The 17594-nt window shown below is 45.4% G+C and overlaps 1 protein-coding gene across 1 annotated transcript; it reads right to left on the bottom strand.

Annotated features, from left to right (window-relative positions):
- Positions 1–3952: 3952 nt before the first annotated feature.
- Positions 3953–6091, bottom strand: LOC136518096 (WAT1-related protein At5g07050-like). The gene is made up of 5 exons (XM_066511754.1): positions 5807–6091; positions 5605–5667; positions 5355–5471; positions 4814–5249; positions 3953–4720 (listed from the first exon to the last, which is right to left on the bottom strand). Exons 1-5 carry the CDS (start codon positions 5998–6000, stop codon positions 4322–4324), a joined length of 1209 nt encoding a protein of 402 aa, XP_066367851.1. The 5' UTR covers positions 6001–6091; the 3' UTR covers positions 3953–4321.
- Positions 6092–17594: the final 11503 nt, after the last annotated feature.

Below are 17594 nucleotides of genomic sequence, written 5' to 3'. Positions count from 1 at the left end.
TTAAACTGTCTCTAACAGCTGCGACCCAAAAATACAATATATTCGGTCTTTGGACAGCGCTACAGACAAAGGGTTCAATACATATTTTTGGTCTTCTCTAACAACAAGACTCAAAAAAACAACCCTTTCTACAAATAGGTCTTCAGGAGAGAGGATACTCAGACTTCGGTTATGCCTCTCCTGGTACCCAAAATGGGTCTTCCATATATGTATTCTGTTGGAGGCTCTAAGTATTATGTTGGAGACCAATTTTAGGTTTGGATTCTCCAATGAACCTCCTGTTGGAGACAGCCTTACCAGGCCATCAGTGCTGTATGAGTAGGGAGACCTGAATAAGCAGCAACTTGCCGCCGTACGTCGGCGACTGGCGTTGACGTCGAGCAATGGTGCCCTGGCCGAAAACTCTTCTTTTTCAGGACACAATTGCTCGGTAATGGAGTTCATTATTTGTGTGCATGCTGTGCCTTGGCCTGGCTGGCCGCTGGCAGATACGAAAGCGACTAAAGACGTTCTTGTTCTTCACACGTAGACCTCCCATCAGGTTTGAGCTCGATCGATCGATTCGATCACGATCAGGGACCCCTCCATCTGCTGCTGGTTGTTGTTGCAGATAGTAACTGGAGAGACGTACTGGTGGTTAGGGTGCCAATGTAAAGCACTGTTGCAAAGTTGCTGCAAGTGTCGATCGTGTGAGAGTGGATTCGACGTGTAAAGGAAGTTGAGCCCTGCGAACGAACGAAAAGAAGATCGGCAGACGACGGATGTGGGATCTGCACTTGGACGGTTTATGCGGAGAAATGCTCGCGCACGCCGCACGAATCTAGCAGCCGCAGGTTTCCTCTTGATTCAGCATCCAGCAATGGCAATGATGAGTGGACAAGTGGATATCTTTTCCATGCGACTCCATTCCTGATTGGGTTTTGTTCATTTATCAGCCGCAGCAGGCCGTGATAATTTATCAGCTAGATAGGCCTAGCGCTTCTGATCTCTCATTCTCTCCTCCACAAGATCGTCCTGGTGATCAACTTGCTGATGATCTCCTCCTTCTCATGCATCATGGAGTAGTTGCGTATTTTGTTACTCCACTTGAAAGTTTAAACGCGAACATGAGTAATGACTGGTTTTTCCTAGAAATTGCAGTGCAACGTATTATTAGGCCTCGTTCGGTTATGCAGGAACCATCTCCTGGAAAGATTACTAGCTAGAATTATTCCTACCACAATCCTAAATTACCTTGAGTGCCCAAAACCACCAAGGACAGGGCTTAAACCGCCAAAAAATGATACTTGGCCACAAACCATCAAACAACCTCTGTCAAGGATAAAAGACAAGGGAAATTAGTTTCTTTGACGGTTTTGGCACTCAAGGATGATTTTTTTTAGGCTAGCCACCAAGAAAACTAGGACCATACTTAATTTGCCAAAGGGACAAGAAAATGTTATGATCGTCAAGTAAATTAGTTTTCCAGAGGGCCAGCAACCTTCAACAAAATATTCCTAACCGTCAAAGAAATTAAAAGAAATTAGTTTCCTTGAGGGCAACGATGAGAAGCGTACATGACGTCTTCAGAGTGGTCGTTGCCCAAGCGGACAACTGGATCCAGGCGGGTTCAAAACGCTGCTGCCCTTCAGTGCTGTTTGGTCGCAAAATACAGTTCCATTGTAATACAAACCGTTTAATCCAGTAGACAGGACTTCTAGGGGCCTTAACGATGGTGTCTCTCCACCGTTTTTGGTCGCTTGTGTAAAGGCTAAAACTTTCCTCTTAATGAAAACGGGTATAATACCCGATCGAGAAAAAAAAAGTTTCCTTGAGAGCCAGCAATCTCCAAGGAAATAAAGAGCAATAGCAAAAAACATAAATCAATGAAAGCCGTGCCTGAAAAACACTTACCACTACACCTCAAAAGCAACTTATGACTAACTGAATTATTTTTTCTTATTGTACTCATTTTGTTGAATCCTGTAATGGATATTTGAGATTCTAAATGATTTCAAATGTAAAAAATTCGAACTAAAAAGTTTTAGATCTCTTTAAACACTATAACTTTGGTTTAGGTCATATCTCCATCCGAGGTCATTTCGAAAATTCAAAAGTTTTGAATTTTAAAGCTCCGAGAATTTTCTTGGGGGTTTCAAATTACACTCAAGAAAATATGAATTACCTAGACGGTTTCAAATAGCACTAAAGGAAATACGAATTACCTTGGCGGTTTCGAGTAACACCCAACGAAATGAGCAATTACGTTTGTAATAACACTCAAGGAAACATGGAACTACTTTTGTGGTTTGGTTTAACACTCAAGAATATGCATTTTCTTGGAGATCTATGTCTGCAGCCAAGGAAACTACACTTTACTTTGCAGTCTTGTTTTGGCCCTCATGAAAATCTTTAGCACTCAAGGTAATTCAAGATTGTGGGAGTGCTAGGCGCATTCTAAGATAACCGAACGAGGCCTTAGTCGTCTAAAATTCTCATATGGATCAGGATATCCCCACCAGAAAGCTAAGTGGATTTCTGATGATACATCATGTAACCAATAAAGATCTGATAGATGCGTGTTGTTAGAGAAGTAGCCAACGGATAATTCCATGAAAAGTTCGTATTCTAAAGGTAATGAAAACTGGCATAGCAGAGGCGAAGACTATATGTTGATTTTTCTTTTTACCATTTTTAGTTGCTAAGATAAGAAAAAATAATAAGCTTCTATGCTCTCTTACAAATTTATTTGTCCAAACTCACCCGTCTTTGGGATTGGTGATGAACTTAAACTGGTTGATCGATCACTTAATGCTACAACGAACTATTTTTTTAAAGAAACATTGTTCATGTTTATCAGTCTAGTTCCAAACAAATAAATGTTATGTCGTTTATTTCATCCTATATCTATTGACATATTGGGTTTCAGGAATGTGCTATACATAAGTCTGTATTCTTATAAAGATTTTTGTTGATGTTCTGAGCATATTGGGTTTCAGGAATGTGCAAAACTCATTTGTGACATGACTCTAATCATTTCCTATTTATTGCTTAAGCTTTGCAATCTGCAAAATTATCCGTCTAAATGCTGGTATATACAGAAGGCAACAAAATGACATTTCTAATACTTAGTGGAGTATGTATCTATGTCCACCAAGCGGTTAAAAAAATTCAGGGTTACGCCGTTCATGCATCTGAACTATATACACGGTAATAATGCTAGTTGAGAGGAAGTAATAGTTTGGTTCTCACGAGAGAAACTTTGTACTACGTCCGTTCCAAATTATAAGTTATTTTGACTTTTCTAAGTGTGTGTGTATATATATATATATATATATATATATATATATATATATATATTTTGTATAGATACATGACAAAAATAATATACCTAGAAAAGTCAAAATGACTTATAATTTAGACGGAGAGAGTATATACCTAGGATGTTTTTTTTTTTTTGTACTTGTAAAGCGCAGCACTCGAGCTCGCCACACCATGCCATTCCCCATGTATCCAATTGGTTGCAACAAGGATTCCACCAAGGCACCAACTGATGTATGCAAGCTTTTCAGAAGCGACAAAAGTTTGGACCAGTGAAACACCTGGGGAAAAGTTATTCGAGTATTTTACAACTTGATAGTGTGATACACACAACCGCGCTCATTTATCATACAAGCGAATAAGCGATTACAACTTGGGATGCTAAGATAGGTAGAAATACTAGCCAGTACAATTCAGCGCCTTGTTTAGATGCCACCAAAATTCCAAGTTTTTTCACTCTCTCTCCATCACATCAATTTTTAGTCGTTTGCATGGAGTATTAAATGTAGGTAAAAAAATAACTAATTACACAGTTTAGTTGGAAATCACGAGATGAATCTTTTGAGCCTAGTTGGTCCACGATTGGACAATATTTATCAAATAAGACGAAAGTGGTACTATTCATAGGGTTAAAATTTTTTCAGCATCTAAACGAGGCCCAGAAATCAAAGATGATAACAAAAGCAAAACTGCCACGCTTTCAGTTTCAGTTTCAGTTGTTGGGTTCGGTTTTGCGTGCGCCTTGGGTGATGAAACCGGCGTGTTTGGAACGCATGCAGTCTAGTCCGCCGGCTGAAGCTGTTTTGTAGCGATTGAACTGCAGAATTCTTTCTTCCCAAAGTTCGTGCCAAAATCTCCATTCCAATTTCCAAACAGCTAGCTGCTACCATTTTCCCTAGTAAGTATAGTCTGCTCGTCGTAGCTAGACGAACAGTTGAGACTTGAGAGTTCAGCGCTCGATCAGATGACGACGACACCGCCATCCACCGGAGGCAAATTATTGGGAGTCTGATGAGGCCGATCAAACCGCACTAGCAGCAGCAGCAGCAGCTCCACGTACACCGGAGGATGACCTCACGCCATTGTTCCCGATGTTGCACCCCGCCGCGTCATCTCCAACGACGATCGCTGCTCCGTCTTGCATGGAGGATGCCTGTACTGCCATCGGCAGCGCCGTCTTGGCGTCGGCCTCCTTCTCCTGCGTCTCCTTGTGCTTGCCCCAGAGGACGGAGTAAAGCCCGGCCACGATGACCACGGCGCCGAGGACGCCCCCGAGGTAGATCTTCTCGGAGAGGATGAAGGAACCCATGACGGCGACGATGATCATCATGAGCGGGCTGAACGCCGACGCGAACACCGGCCCGGTCTTCTGGATCACCAGGCCCTGCACGTAGTACGCGATGCTCGAATTCACGATGCCCTGCAGGAACGGAACATACAACAGCTCGTCGTCAGCAAGGAGAGGTCGTCAGCAGCATCATGGCTAATCAGCTCGTTGGATCGTCGTCCTTACGGCGTAGGCGGCGGCGAGCAGGTTCATGTCGAATCCGATGGTCCAGACGGAGGTGCGGCGCTCCATGACGAAGGTGACAACGATGGCCTGCAGCGTGCCGATGAAGCAGACGAGCGTGGTGAGCGACAGCTGCGCCGAGTACTGCTTGATGGTGTGCGTCTGCAGGACGAAGAGGGAGGCCCAGGCGAGGGTGGCGACGATGACGAACACCGAGCCGAGGAACCAGTCCCTGGCGCTGATCTCCGCCGCGGCGGCAGCGGCGGGGGCCTCGGCGCCGCCTCCGTGGACGGCGGGCGACGACGCGTGCCTGCTGGTCCACGCCAGCTGCATCAGCGGGCCCTTGTACAGCGTCATCAGCATCGCGCCGGCCACGGTCACCACCGTCCCGAGGACCTTGGCCTGGCACCTCACCTTCTTCATCTGCAGCTTCTCCATCCTGCACGCGCCGTCGTCACGTACGATCAAACACCGTTCAGTATCAGATGGTTTGTTGGTTGCAGCAGTTAACGTTGTTTAGTTCGTCTGGAAAGTGCAAGTGCACCTGAAGATCACGGCCAGGACGAAGGTCATGGCCGGCAGGATGTTGCTCATCGCGCAGGCGAACGTGGGGCCGGTGAACTTGAGCCCAGCGTAGTAGAAGTTCTGGTCGATCACCGGCCTGCAGAAACGACAACAAGTGAAAACTGTCATTCTCACTCGAATATACACATATATGCCATCACTATCTCTCAGGTTATTCTTGTCAGCCCACGAGATGCATGCATCAACGAGCAGCAGAGCATAGTACTAACCCGAGCATGGCAAGGATGAAGATTTGCCAGAAGATTGGCCACGTCATCTTGGGCCTCACCTTCCTGCAGCCATTAATTTTCCATAGTCGCATCGTGATCAGTGTGCTAACTCGCCAGATAATCGGAAATGCTGATCAGCTACGATCAGACGCTAATAGCCGGACTGAAACTGAAGTGAAGGGCCCGGTAGGTAGGCGGGTACCTCTCGAGGACGAGGGCGAAGGGGGCGATGGAGAGCGTGGCGAAGGCGTGGCGGTAGACGACGAGCACGTAGTGGCTCATGCCCTGGTTCAGTGACAACTTGGTGAGCACGTTCATCCCGGCGTAGCCGAACTGCAGCGAGATCATGGCGATGTAGGGCTTCGCCTTCTCCACGAACCCGCCGCACCCCGCCATGGCGATCCTAAAAGTAGTCTTCTCGCTTCTCAACAGAGTCCGGGCTCCCTCACAGGAGGATGGCAATGGCAGGTGATGGTATGGTATAGAGCTCAGAGATCAGGTGACTTCTTGGAGCTGAGACGGGGCAGAGGTGATGGCTGGATTTATAGGGTGACTGCTGGGTCGATCGGAGGAACGAGGAAGGGTGTTTTCGGGTGAATGGTGACATGGTGTCGTCTCTGAGTGACATGTGAGTAAGGTGGGGCCCGCCCGGGCAGTGCTTTGCTGGATTCTTGTAGCCGTATATTCCGAAAACGTAGGCGTGCCCGGGTGAGTAGAATTCCGGCAGGGCCGGGTTTTTAGCCGAAGGCATGGGTTCAGTTATGTGCCCATGCTATAAAGCTGCTAATGGGTTTCTGCGTGGAGCATCAGAGCGATGGAATGGAATCAGAACGTGATGATGGCAGTGGCAAACCTGCCACCTACCGACTCCCTGGAGCAAAACTGACGCAGAATCGCCTGGCCATCTTCGGTGGGTATCTGCAGTGTAGTGTGTTTTTCTGATGACAATTTTAACCAAAAAAAAAGAATTTTTGATTTTTTTTCTTGTTGAATAATGCCAAATCAAATAAAAAATATCTAGAAAGTCAAAAGGAAATGAATTAGTTAATTTAGTGAGAAAGAGAAGGGGACTCGCACTTGATTTAGTCGCGCAAGCGAATCCCATTCAATCGTTTACTTATAGAATGATGAGTCCATTGGAAAGTTCGATCATTTAAAAAAAAAAATTGACGGTACGATGACTATGCGCGGATCATTGTTTATAGAGTGGTATTTGATGGGGAAAATAAGTAGTGTGAACTCATCTTTTGATGCAAACATAAAAACTTGTTCAGGATGCGTATTTTGGTCACAAAAAAGATTAAAATGATGCAGACGCATAGTGCATCCATAAATGAGCTTAGTTTCAAACTCATCTAATACAAATTCAAATGAAAAATGACAATTTTTCTGAAATCTTTGTTGCAAGCTCAACACCGTTAGCGGGGGGAGCTCGGTGACCATAAGCTTATCTTCGTGGAGCTACAATGTGGAAAAAGGGTTTTGTTTTGGCAACCTTTTATCATGGGATACATCCTCATCTCCATGAATTTTCATCTCTTGAATTGATTTCTACTTACTGCATTTAAGCTTATGCATTTGTGCTTGTTTGTGTGGCACTTACTTTTTCTAAATTAGTATAGGCTACTTCTTATGATTAGGTCTAGGTTGCAAACTCTTTGCGGGTTTGGATAGGTAGAGCACACTAGAAAAATATAAGGTGGACATCACGTTAGATTAGTTTATTGTTTTCTAGTGTAGATCAAGAAAAGATTTTACATACCCAATTCACCCCCTAAGCCCCTCCCCTTGTTGGGTCTTGGCCTCGCTAGGACTAGAGGTTTCCTGTACAAGGGACTCACCGAGCTCCAACTCTGGCACCTTCTCATCTCCATCCGTGATATCAAATGAAACATCATTGACTAGGTCCTTGTCATTGCTTCCATCAACAGAGTCTAGCTCAATGCTTTGAAGCCCCACTTTTGCTTTCAATGATTAATGAACACAATGCTTTGTGATCAACGCATATTTTGTAGGAATTACTCATGTTGTTAGTCGCAGTCATGGCCACACGATACTCTTGGTATTAGATTTTGGATTCCATGCATGGATGCAAAAGATATTCATGGAGGCTACAGAATCTATAGATTCTAATTGCGACTTGGTGTTGATATGCACTTAGAAGTAGAATAGATCTTTGTTTTTTTTGTCGTACTATTAAGAGAGGTAGAGATGAGTATATTGACCTAGTTTTGAGGCTAGAGTGTTAAAGAGATGCACACATGTGAAGATCTACCTAGGTAGCTTATGGGTGGCCTTGAAAGGATGAAAATTTGTTAAGGAACTCAAAGAAGTTGAATTGGATTAGAGTTCAAATAGTATTTTTTTAAAATCAAGTTTTTTTTTTGCAAGCTTCATCTGTTTTCTATTTATGCGATTGGTTTGAAACCCGCCAATCTGGAGTGAAGACCAGGTACTCCTAGAGTCCTAGTACAACTTGAGCATTGATGATTGAACCGAGCTTAATCCTTAGGGGTGCTCCAACATGGGCTAAAGGGTTGTGGCAACTATCTGAAACCATGGGGGGAAAAAATCTTGTTGTCTCTTGTCCATTGTACTTCTCGCATTTACATTTTATTGATCTTATTGTGTGCTTGAAGTATTTGGTGACAACTATGATTTGTTTTGTCTTAGTGTGATCTTTAGTAGCCAGGTTTTCAATTCCCCACCTAAAGACATGTTGCTAGCTAGTGTGATCTTGTTATGACTAGTGTGGCGGTCTTAAGGACTCTCTTTAGTGTTATATGTTTAGTTCTAGGGGATTTTTTTTTAATTTTAACCTTTTTTAATATAATTTTAAATATAACACTGACGATTTTTTTTTAAAACTAACACTTTTGGCCGCGCCTATTGCCTTGGCGCGGCCAAATGCCTGTGCCGCGCCATGCATGATGGCGCGACAGAGGGCTGACGTGGCGGCGACCAAGAGCGCTGACCTCTGATGGGGCAGGGCTCTGCCGCGCCCTGATCCATGGCGTGGCAGAGCCGAATATAGCTCCCGCCACGGCCTTCCTCCTCCCGTGCCCAAGCAGCCGCAGCAGCGCAGCTGAAAGGTCCTAATATGGCTAGAGGGGGGTGAATAGCCTATTTAAAAAAATCTACAAATCAACTAGAGCAATTTGATTAGTATGACAAATAGCGTAATGCAAACTTGCTCTAGCTCTACAAGGGTTGCAAGCCACCTATCCAACAATTCTAGTTGTAATGATTACTTAGGCACACAAACTTGCTATGTAATTACTCACTAAGAGCTCTCAATCTTGCTACTCTAAAGAGCTCAACTAGATGAATGTAAATAATAAAGCAAGCTCTCAATTCTAATTATACTAAAGAGCTTGTATCAACTAGTTTGCAAGAATGTAAATAAGTGAGTAGGGTGATTATACCGACGTGTAGGGGGTGAACCAATCCCAAGATGAAGATTAAGCCAATCACCGGGAGAATGCAAATGACAAGAGACAACCGATTTTTCTCCCGAGGTTCACGTGCTTGCTAACACGCTAGTCCCCGTTGTGTCGACCAACACTTGGTGGTTCAGCGGCTAAGAGGTGTTTCACAAACCTCGTCCACACGATAGGACACCGCAAGAACCGACCCACAAGTGAGGTAACTCAATGACACGAGTAATTTACTAGAGTTACCTTTCGGCACTCCGTCGGGGAAGGTACAACTCCCCTCACAATCACCGAAGGCGGCCACGAACAACCACCAACTCGTGCCGATCCTCCACCGCTGCACCGAGCCATCTAGGTGGTGGCAACCACCAAGAGTAACAAGCAAAATCCACAGCGCAACGCGACTACCAAGTGCCTCTAGATGCAATCACTCAAGCAATGCACTTGGATTCTCTCTCAATCTCACAAAGATGATGAATCAATGATAGAGATGAGTGGGAGTGCTTTGGCTAAGCTCACAAGGTTGCTATGTCAATGAAAATATGCAAGACAGTGAGCTTGAGCCGGCCATGGGGCTTAAATAGAAGCCCCCACGAAATAGAGCCATTGTACCCCTTCACTGCACTGAACACGAAATATTGACCGGACGCTGGACCTCAACGTCCAGTCGTGCGATGTGCGCCACGTGTCATCGGCTTCAAACGCTGTTCGTCAGATTTCAACGGCTACGAAGCTGACCGGACGCTCCGGCAAAACTGACCAGACGTAGAAGCCTCAGCGTCCGGTCGTTTCCAGTAAGCTCCTCGAGGCGTATTTCTTCGACCGGATGCGTCCGGTCCACCTTGACAGGACACAGACCAGTGTCCGGTGCAATACCCTCAGTACTGTGCAGACCCGTCAGTTTGACCGGACGCACGCTGCCAGGGTCCGGTGCTTTCAGACCCAGCGTCCGGTCAGTTGACCGACGCCAGCATCTTCACGATCAACTCGTTTTCACTTCTAACTTCTTCACCCTTGCTCCAATGTGCCAACCACAAGAATTTGCATCCGGCGCAATAGAAAATAGGCATTCCATTTTCCCGAAAGAGAGGGACCCAAACCCATCTCAACCCTGCAAACACCACCTCCTTTGTAGATGTGCCAACACCATTGTCATGATCTTCGCTATTGCTTCATCACTTGGAGTAGTGCTACCTATCTCATAATCATCTTGATAAACTAGGTTAACACTTAGGGTTTCATCAATTAACTAAAACCAAACTAGAGCTTTCAGCAGCGCAGCGCCTGGCCACCACCACGCCCGCCTCCGCCCGCGCCAGGCCGCCGCGCCACGAACGCCAGTAGCCCGCCCTCTGCCTGGCCCTCCATTGCCGCCTCCCTCCCCTCCCTTCCATTCCTCGATCGCCTCCCTTCCTCCTCGTCCTTGTTTAAGGTAATGATGCACATTTTATTTTCGTTTGTGGCACCATGGTGGATAGGATATTATGAATGGGAGTTAAGGTTAGGAGAAAGATTATGTATGAAGGAAGATATTAGTTTGATTTTGTCAATGTTAAGGTTAATTATTTAGTTAGAAGTATATTTATCATGTATTTTTTTGTTGCTATAATTGTCGGTTATATTATGTTAGTTGCATTGCAAATGATTATATTTTACATAATCTTCGTAGTTTTTATTGATATTTAATTTAAACCATTGTATTAGATGGAAGACATGTTTCGGGAGCAGTTATGGCGAAAATGGGGTCGTCCTAGAGAATTGTACCCTAACGCTTCTAGAAAAGATGCCCCCGTTCCTCCTAAACTTTCTGTCCCTAATTGTGACTGTGGGCGTCCGGTCGACGTGTTTTAATCGAGACATCCGGACACAGCGGCTCGTTGCTTCTACACATGCAGTCATTTTAATGTAAGTAATTATTTTCATATGTTTTTTTCTTCATTTGTATTACTAGGTTACTAATATTTTGTTTGAATTTTGTTATGTAGGCCCATGAGAGATGCCTTTTCTTTCAGTGGATCGACGGTGCAGACAAGTTTGACCCTAGGTACCTCCTTTTCGACGATTGGTGGAGAGGGCGAAATCCACGAGAGCACTTCCAGCGTGGGTTCCACCTCCCCCTAACCCCCCTCCAATGACGGGTAAGGAGAAGCACTTAGCCGCAGTCAGACGACTCGAGGAACCTCCTCTGTGCCATTGCGGAGACTGAGCCATGATAAACCCTAACAATACGTTGGAGTTTGTGCGTCCAAACAAGCATGAAGTAGGTGCAAATTGTATTTGTTGAAATGTTGAGCTATATGTGTCATGTACTAATGTCACCTTATTTAGGTGTATCAAATGGCGAAGTGTCATTTCAAGGAGTGGTTGTATGGTCCTAAGAACAAATGGCCCGAAGAACCTCCAAAAGCAAAGCAAAAGAAGAAAGAAAGGTTAATTTACAAAGCACCGCCAGTCAAGTGCGAATGCGGTGTTAAATCCAACTACGGTTTAGTTCCTTCGGAGCTTGGAATAGGTCATTATTGCGACCATATGGTTGACTACGATGAGGTTGTTTTAATTTTGTAGTTACCATGAAATCGTAATTTGTTTCTTTTGCTAAGATATATATGATATAATTTTTCGTTTGAACAGAGCACTAGAAAATGCAGGTGGGAATGTTATGATGGTCAAGCTAAGTTCTTGGATGAACTGAAGGGGAAGCAAGTAATTGCATGAAAGAGGGGATATGGACCTGACTACGTCAACCTTTTCGTTAAACATCACAAAGACAAGATGCGTGAGTTTGCTAAACAACGCGGTATTTGTAACCTGATCGATGTTGGGCTTAACAAATGGGGATTGGAGAGACAGATGACGTTAGAGGAGGAGAGGACAAGGAAGGTGGAGAGGGAGGAGACAAGAGTACAGATGCAGGTCTTGAACGAGCATGTTGCTGCATTATGTGCCAGTGAGTGCTTGGAATCTTTTTTTTCGTTGTCTGATTTTAAATGTAATACAGTCATGTTGCTAACAGATTGCATTTTATACATGAAGAGATTGGATGCAGCAAGGAACATGCTGTAGAGGTGGCTCGTGCAAGGTACAAGAAAAAGAAGTTAGATGAGCATAGAAAGTGAACTGGTCGCACCGTTCAATCACCGATTATGTTGTCTAATGAGGGGGACAAGGATGAGGACGACACTGGCAGACTCAGCGAGCTCATCGCTCTAGCAGAGGCAGGCTTGTAGGCAGAGGAGGCTGAAGATGACACTGGTAGACTGAGCGAGCTCATCACTCTAGCAGAGGCAAGCTTGCAGGCAGACGAGGCTGATGACGACACTGGCAGACTGAGCGAGCTCATCGCTCTAGCAGAGGCGGGCTTGCAGGCGGAGGAGGATAACGACGTGTTCTTCACTCAGGCCGCAGAGGTCGTAGATGAAGCAGAGGCCGCTTACTACAGGCGAAAGGCAGATCAGGGCGATGCAGGTGAGCCTAGCCACAACAACAGAGTTGTGGTTGAGGATTGGTACTCGGACGACGAGTTGCTTACTCAGTATATTTCTGACTGAGGGTTTTTTATTACGCCGTCATGTATCATGTACTTGGATTTATTGTACCCATGTATCATGTACTCAGATTTATTGTACCCATGTATTATGTACTCGGTTTGTAAAACGAACGTAATCGATCGAAATTATCTCAAACAGAGCGCCATAGCCCACTGGTTCGGCCGCGACCGTGCGCAAGTTGAAACGAACATGAAGCAAATAAATGGACAACAAGTTCGCACACAACATGTTCAATGGTTTATGAGTCTGCAAGTTTTTGGCGACAATATTCATTCGACAAAAGTTCGATGTAATGAACTAAGTCCCAGAAATGTAAGAATCCCTCGAACGCCTCTTGGAAACCTCGTCGTCCGATGGAAGAAGGTGGTCGTCGTACTCCACCTCAAGAAGGTGGTACAGCTGGTGTGGCGTGGGACAGGCCATCCTGTTACAATTTGATAAACAAAGGGTTAGAGTATTCAAATTAACAATATTCAGATTAATATTACGTAGCCATTTCCAAATTTGAAGTACTTGTTATGCAATACAAACACAATATAAAATCACCTGCTGCCCTTGTACTCTATGCCGGCTAGCCTTGTGACCAGATTATTTACAGACAGAGCAAAGATTCCTACCATGAGTCTCGTTGAAGTCTCCCCCGCCGTACATATCTTTGCCGTACCCTCTCATAGCGTTCATGTCCCCCTTGAGTCACCTCTTCTTCCTCCTACCCTTCCCTACCTTCATTAGATCCGGATGCGGCACGTAGTCATAACTATTATAAGGTGGCCACTGTGTCGGGTCAAGGTATGGCTTGAAGCTCATCTCCCAAATACTAATGGTGTTCGAACGGAGATACAAGGGTGATATATATGGCAGATCCTCATAGTTGTACCCACGAACCCTGTAGGCCGTGATCATATGAGAGAAAGGGGCATGCATGATCTGAGAGATGTTGCAACTGCACTCTACCTGTTCAAGATCAACTCGGTAGTTTCGTCCACCATAATGTTCGCCACCCAAGCTTGTGCCACCCTTGCCCCGTACACTAAAGATATGACGGTGGGGTCCATACGGCTCAGCGGTGTGCTGCTTGGCTAATTCCTCGGCCTCCTTCAAATGTTCAGCTCTGGCCTTTCCAAAACACCCCTGCTCAGCTATATTCCTCTGTGCAAGTCCCCACCTCTTCACAAAATATTCGTTGCACTTATGAAAGGAGAACTCAACAATTCCAGACACAGGCAACGATCGTACTCCGGTGAATACACGGTTGAAGGACTCCGAGGAGTTAGCGGTCATGATACCATACCTGAAACCCCCCTCGTCATATGCTAATGCCCACTGAGCCTTCTATTCCATCTGCACCTCTAACCAGGCCTTTCCCGCTGCATTTACCATCTTGTCTAGTTCTCTCTTTGTCTCCTTGAACTGATGCTCTGTACGTACACAACATAGAGCCTTTACCTTGTCACATACCTCCTGCTTTCGTTGACGCTGCCAGAAATTAGCGGCAAAGTGTCTCATGCACCATCTATGTACTGGAGGCAGGAACCCATCTATATGCTCAGCTGCAGCATTAAGAAGCCCTACGTGACGGTCAGAGATCAAACATATAGTGTGAGTTGGGCCAAGCACTTGCACACGAAGAAGCCGCATGAACCATGGCCATGATTCATTGTTCTCTCCCTCTGCCAAAGCAAATGCGACGGGTACTATCTGATCCTCAGGATCAACAGCAGCAGCCATCATCAAGGTGCCCCTATACTTTCCTGTCAGAAAAGTGCCATTAATAAGTACGACTGGCCGACAAAACTGGAATGTATATTCTGTTTGCGCGAACGACCAGAACACACGATACAGGACATGCCTCAATAGGTCCTGAAAAAACATCCCTCCGGTGTCCACAAACCATTTCAAACCAGGGTTGTAGTAATGCATTGCACATAAGATGCGGGGCACCCTGTTGTACGCTTCCTCTCAAGTACCCCATCTAATGGGCAGAGCAATTTGCTTAGCACACCAAGCATTTTCGTACGTCACATCATATTGAACAAATCCGAATATGGATTGTTGTAAAGAAGACACCGAGATGTCGTTATTGTCATCAACGAGCCCCAATATACGACGGGTAAGGTAACATGCAGTGAGCTGCTGATGATTTTCCTTCCCCCTATTGTCTAGGCAAGTGTGGGGTTCAACAACTTTAGTTATCCTCCACTTGCCATCACTCTATCTCCTTTGTGCATTTAACCTCCACAGACAACCGTTTTTGCATATCATGTGGTACTTCAACTCCTGGTCCGAATGAGTCATGGTGTACGGCCTATGGTGGTACACAGCATAGTCCTGAAGGAAGAGTTTCATCTCTGATATTGTGTTGAATATCATCCCCTTCCTAAGGATTTCTTTCTCATGGTTGTACAATGAATTCCTATACATCTGGAGACCGGTGTCACAAACTGCCATGTCCGTCATGCTAACATCCCTATAGTTCGGAACGCCCCTGAAAGGTACGTTCTTCGACCTTAGTTGCTCAAGCTCAATCGCTGTGTAAGGTGGTGGTAGAACATACTGCTGCGCTTCGCTAATTCTGGCCCATGAATCATATGGGGTATCATCTGCAGCCAAATCTGTGACTAGTCTACCCTGAGCCTAGGCACCACGCAAAACCTCAGTTGGTACTGATAATGGCGTAGTATGAACAGGTACTGTCATGGCATCAGGTGATGTTGGCATAGCATCTGTACCTCCTTGGTCCTCATCATAATCGTTTGAATCACTGCTGACTACATCACCGATCCTGTCCTCCTCCTCCTGCTCCTCCTCTTCCCGTTCAAACTCATTCACATCGAAGTCATTGCTTATACAACCAACTGCAGTTGAATGAAAATGCTCCTGCGTCAACTGACCGTCCAAATCCATGTTATCCTGAGTTGCTTCTCCTTCGACCCCTAATTCTTGGTCATTGCCTCCAAAACCAACAATGGACGGACCGTCATGAACACCCTGCATCCTGTACCCATTGTCCACCACCACCTCAGCCATGGGCACATTGGAACCTTGGAGAACCCTATTGTAGCGGGACCAGTGAGCAGGGTCGCGCAATGACATAAGGACATAGTGTGCCATAGTCTTCCCAGTATCAAACCTCTCATTTAGTGTGAAATCACCGTCAAACTTTATATTCAAACGGACACAAAGGTCATTGAAGCTAGGAGGTTCATCAAACCATTCCAATTCTTCTTTCATATCCTCAAACATACCATCTTCTCTCCTAACACTTCCTCCATATAAAACTCTAACACAACAATCCATCTGCAAGACCATTTCCAGAAACTTCATCAAGTCGTCGAAATCATCGTACGTAATATCTATAGTTTAATAACTATACTCGCTATACTAACTATACTTTAATAATTTAACTAACTTTATTAACTATAATGACTATATTAGGGGAGTACCTCGCTGCAGCGGCCGTGCCGTGCTGTGGCCCGAGGGGGTGGCGCGCCGACGTGCGGGCGCGGCGTCCGTGCCGTGCTCAGCGATGGGCTGCCTGGAGAGGGCGGACGCGGCTGGCTCGCTGGCTGGCGCGGGAGCACGCGGGCGCGGCTGCCGGCCTGGCGCAGGCGGAGGCGGGCGCGGCGGCCGGCGTGCTCGGCGGCGGCCTGGCGCGGGCGGAGGCGGGCGTGGCCTGCTTTGCGGAGGCTAGGCGCTGCACTGCTGCGGCTGCTCGGGCATGGGAGGAGGAAGGCCGCGGCGGGAGCTATATTCGGCTCTGCCGCGCCATGGATCAGGGCGCGGCAGTGCCGCGCCAAGATCGGTGGTGCGGCAGAGCCCTGCCCCGTCAGAGGTCAGCGCTTCTGGTCGCCGCCACATCAGCCCTCTGCCGCGCCAGCATGTATGACGTGGCACAGGCATTTGGCCGCGCCAGGGCAATAGGCGCGGCCAAAAGTGTTAGTTTAAAAAAATCGTCAGTGTTAGATTTAAAATTATATTCAAAAAAGGGTTAAAATTAAAAAAAAATCTTCTAGGGCTAGTTATATAAAAGGTGATGAAATAGAGTTGTGTTAGGTTAAAGTTGATTTAGTTTTTTATAGTCCAATTTATCCCCTCGTGGTTGGACCATTTTGATCCTTATACACCAGCAACTCGGAATCCTATACTTCTTTTAAGTAGAGGATGAGTTGGGATGATCTCTATGGAAACAAAATCCCACATTTATACGTGTCTTTAGGTCCTGATATAACCAAAAAAAAAAATAACATCAAGGCAAAAACAACTTCTGCTTGGCATAATTTGCGAAATTGTGCTATTATATATGTTTCGCCAAAAGGGGCGCAGATTATCCGTATGGCTCAGAGTAACGCAGCAAAGCACAACAAAAGGGAAACAGCAAAGGAACCTAAATTAAGAATAACACTGTGCACTATTCTTCTTGAACTCTCCGTATGAAAGGTGATAAACTATTGCAAAGGCCGTGTAATTGAAGTGTAGAGACAAGACTTTCGGTTCAGAATCGCAAACATTTTCCAGGGCCGCTCTGCTATCTGCGCCAGTCACGCACTCACGTACGCCAGCATCTTGCTTGCTCCCAAGTGAAACACACTTGGGGCCGGTTTGGATGCCAAAATTTTTGGCAAAACGTTACTGTAGCGTTTTCGTTGTTATTTGGTAATTAGTGTTCAATCATAGTCTAATTAGGTTTAAAAGATTCGTCTCGTGGATTTTGTCTAAACTGTATAATTAGTTTTATTTTTTATTTATATTTAATGCTTCATACATGCGTCTAAAGATTTGATGTGACGAAAAATCTTGAAAAATTTAGCATTTTGGGGTACAACTAAACATGATCTTGGCTAGTTGGCTCGATCATCATCCATGAACACAATAGACCGTTCCCAGATCATTCAACTTTTTTCTGCCGATCTCCTCCAATATGGAGTACGTATCAACAACTTCTCCAAGTCAAGTCGTGCTATGCTCTATATGCCTATGAAGGTAAACCATTGCAAAGGCTACACGAGAA

This window comes from Miscanthus floridulus, chromosome 17 (assembly GCF_019320115.1).
Source record: "Miscanthus floridulus cultivar M001 chromosome 17, ASM1932011v1, whole genome shotgun sequence".
Classification (NCBI taxonomy): Eukaryota; Viridiplantae; Streptophyta; class Magnoliopsida; order Poales; family Poaceae; genus Miscanthus; species Miscanthus floridulus.
This window is presented reverse-complemented; position numbering and strand designations above follow the sequence as displayed.